The following is a 2,825-nucleotide window of genomic DNA, read 5'->3' on the forward strand; positions in this document are numbered from 1 at the left end:
CGCCGTCGTCGACCACGCGCCGCCGCTCACGCCCGCCCCGTCCGCGCGCATCCGCCGCGCCCACTTCCCCCCCGCGCGCGCCTACGCCATGCGCCGCCACGCCGCGCCGGCGGGCGACGCGCCGGACGCGCGCCCGCCGTCGTCCGAGGAGTCGGACACGGACTCCGTGTCGCGCCCGTCGCTGTACCCGCACGAGCCGCGCGCGCGCCGCGCCCCGTTCGAGGAGTACTACGGGCACGGGCCGCCGCAGACGCTCGAGCTGCTGGAGGAGCTCAAGTCGGACCGCCTGGAGGGCATCTACAACCTCGCCTTCTTCATCCTCGCCTTCTCGCTCATCTACTTCTTCATCCGCTCCATCGTCGAGGTCGGCTTCCTGGCCGGCCCCAGCGCCCTCTGCCCGCGCAAGGTCCTGCGCGACATCCGCGTCTCGGCACTCACCCTGCTGCCCGTGCCCCTCGCCTTCCTCGCCCCCTTCTCGCTCGTCTACGCACACTCGCGGGGCCGCGTGTCCAAGTGGACCACCCTCGCACTCCACTGGCTTTCCCTCATCGTCCTCGGCGTCGTCACGACCGCCGTCCAGTTTCGCACCCACCTCAACCCCCTCACCGGCCTGTTCCACGGCTGCATCTACGTCGCCATCGCCCTCAAGCAGCACAGCTACGTCCTGACCAACCTGCTGCTGTGGGAGGAGACCCGGAACAAGCGTCTGGCCCGCGTCAAGACCTACCACTTTGGCCAAACCAACCGCAACAGCAGCACCGCCTCGCTCTCGAGCGCGGACGCCGCCTCGTCGCCCGCCCCGCCGACCACCGCCGCGCCCGACAGCAACGGCTCGCCGGGCCCGGACGCCCCGCCTACCGACGCAAACGCCGCCCCCATCGTGCGCAAAATGTCGTCCGGCTTCCTGTCCAACGTCATCTACAAGCCCGTCGTGTACCCGCGCAACGTCACCGTGGGCAACTACCTCTACTTTGTCGTCGCACCGACGTTTGTGTACGAGACGTCCTACCCGCGCACCACCCAGATCCGCAAGATGTACGTCGCGTGGCACTCGCTGCAGGCGTGCGCGTGCGCGGCCGTGCAGTACGTCCTGCTCATGCAGTTCTACATCCCCACGCTGCGCAACTCGGTGCCGCCGCAGCGCAACCTCTGGTTCTTCTGCATGAAGCTGGCCCTGCCGTCCTTCATCATGTGGCTGCTCTTCTTTTGGGGCTTCTTCCACTGCGGGCTCAACGTCATTGCCGAGCTCACGCGCTTCGCCGACCGCGAGTTCTACCGCGAGTGGTGGAACTCCACCACGCTCAACCACTTCTGGCGCACCTGGAACGTCCTCGTGCACGAGTGGTGCGTGCGCCACCTGTACATCGAGTCGCGCAGGCACAACGTCAAGCCCAGCACGGCTGCCTTCGGCACCTTCTTCATGTCGGCCGTCCTGCACGAGTACGTCTGCATGATCGGCTTCCGCATGCTCCGCCCGTACATGTTCCTCGGCATGATGCTGCAGGTCCCGCTCATGAAGTTGTCCAACCGCTGGGCCGGCACCCGCAAGGGCAACATGCTCATGTGGCTCATGATCTTCGTCGGACAGCCCGTCGTCGTGCTGATGTATGCCAGGGACTATGTCGCAAAGTGGGGCTCGCTCATGTGCAATGAGACGTGACGGTGGTGAAGGAGGGAGAGGGGGGGGGGGGGAGGGAAGGGTTGAGTGAAAGGAAATGGGATACAGAAAACAGGGTGGGAAGAGGTAAGATAAGGAAGGGAGGGCTGGGAGGAAGGGCTGGGAGGAAGGGAAGAGAGGGGGGAGGGCGGTCGGTGTACAGAATACTGTAGTACAGTTATCGTAACGGTCGGGGCGGGGAGCCCCCCGCCGGGGGGGAATTTGTGTGATTAATTTTTCTTGTTTGTACGGAATGGCGGTTGAAAAGAGAGCAGCATAGCGGCACACAGGCAGGCGCGTCCAGGCTTTGGTACCCTTCGGTAAAGTACCCAACGGTACCGGGAATGGGAATGAGCGTGTGTGTACAAGTACGGCGCAGTCGTTGTGCAGTCGTTGGGTGTGCACGTAGTGGGCAGTGTGTACCAGACGCGGTGCGTACCAGACGCGGTGCACCAGAGGCAGTCTACCAGAAGCTGTGTACCGTAGTGTTGCAGAGGGCGGCAGAACTACCAAGGGTAGCAGAACTACAAGGCGGTTTTTGTTTTAAAACGTGCACACTGGTGCGGTGGGAAACAATGCGCGCGAGTACGTAGCGCGCGGGCGGCGCGTTGTGGGCGCGCACGTGGGCGGCGCGGGCGGACGGAGTGCGCCTGAGCAGCGCCCGGCAGTGGGTCCACTGTGTGACATGTCGCGAGAAATTCAGCGTCACCCGCCGTCCCGCCAAGCCACCGCCGTCCCGCACCGCTCCCCGCCCCCTGCCGTCCCGCACCGCCCCCTGCCGTCCCGTCCCGTCCCGCACCGCCCCTTGCCGTCCCGCCGCGCCCGCCTTCCAGGCGCGCGCCCGCACGCTCCGCCGTACGTAACGCCCCCGCGCCCTCCTCTCCCGCGGCCCGAGTGCACTCGCCCCACCGGTGGGCGCCCCACCGTCGCCCCGCATACACGTACTGTACACCCGCCAAATCGTACGCTGCCCCACACGCGCGTCACGCCGCTGCCGGAAATAGCCCCCACCCCCCTGACGTACACCCCGAAACCGCCTACGCCGTAAACCAGTCTGCCGCCCTTGCCGCCACGTCCCTGCTCCGGCATTACCTCGCCGCCGCCCCGTCTCCCTCCCCGACCCGGGTCTCCCCTCTCCCACGTCAGCACCAAGATGACTGGGACACGT

At 66.4% G+C, this 2,825-nt stretch overlaps 1 protein-coding gene; it reads left to right on the top strand.

The window, feature by feature from the left end:
- Positions 1–889: 889 nt before the first annotated feature.
- On the top strand, positions 890–2,008 carry CHC_T00009240001 (Diacylglycerol O-acyltransferase). XM_005717157.1 is given in 2 exon segments: positions 890–1,660; positions 1,661–2,008. 1 exon segment carries the CDS (start codon positions 890–892, stop codon positions 1,658–1,660), a length of 771 nt encoding a protein of 256 aa, XP_005717214.1. The 3' UTR covers positions 1,661–2,008.
- The last annotated feature ends 817 nt before the right edge of the window (positions 2,009–2,825 follow it).

This window comes from Chondrus crispus, genomic scaffold (assembly GCF_000350225.1).
Source record: "Chondrus crispus Stackhouse genomic scaffold, scaffold_302, whole genome shotgun sequence".
Classification (NCBI taxonomy): domain Eukaryota; phylum Rhodophyta; class Florideophyceae; order Gigartinales; family Gigartinaceae; genus Chondrus; species Chondrus crispus.

Excerpts from the sequence above, each read along its gene's own strand:
- CHC_T00009240001 (XM_005717157.1), top strand. The coding sequence starts at position 890 with ATGTCGTCCGGCTTCCTGTCCAACGTCATCTACAAGCCCGTCGTGTAC.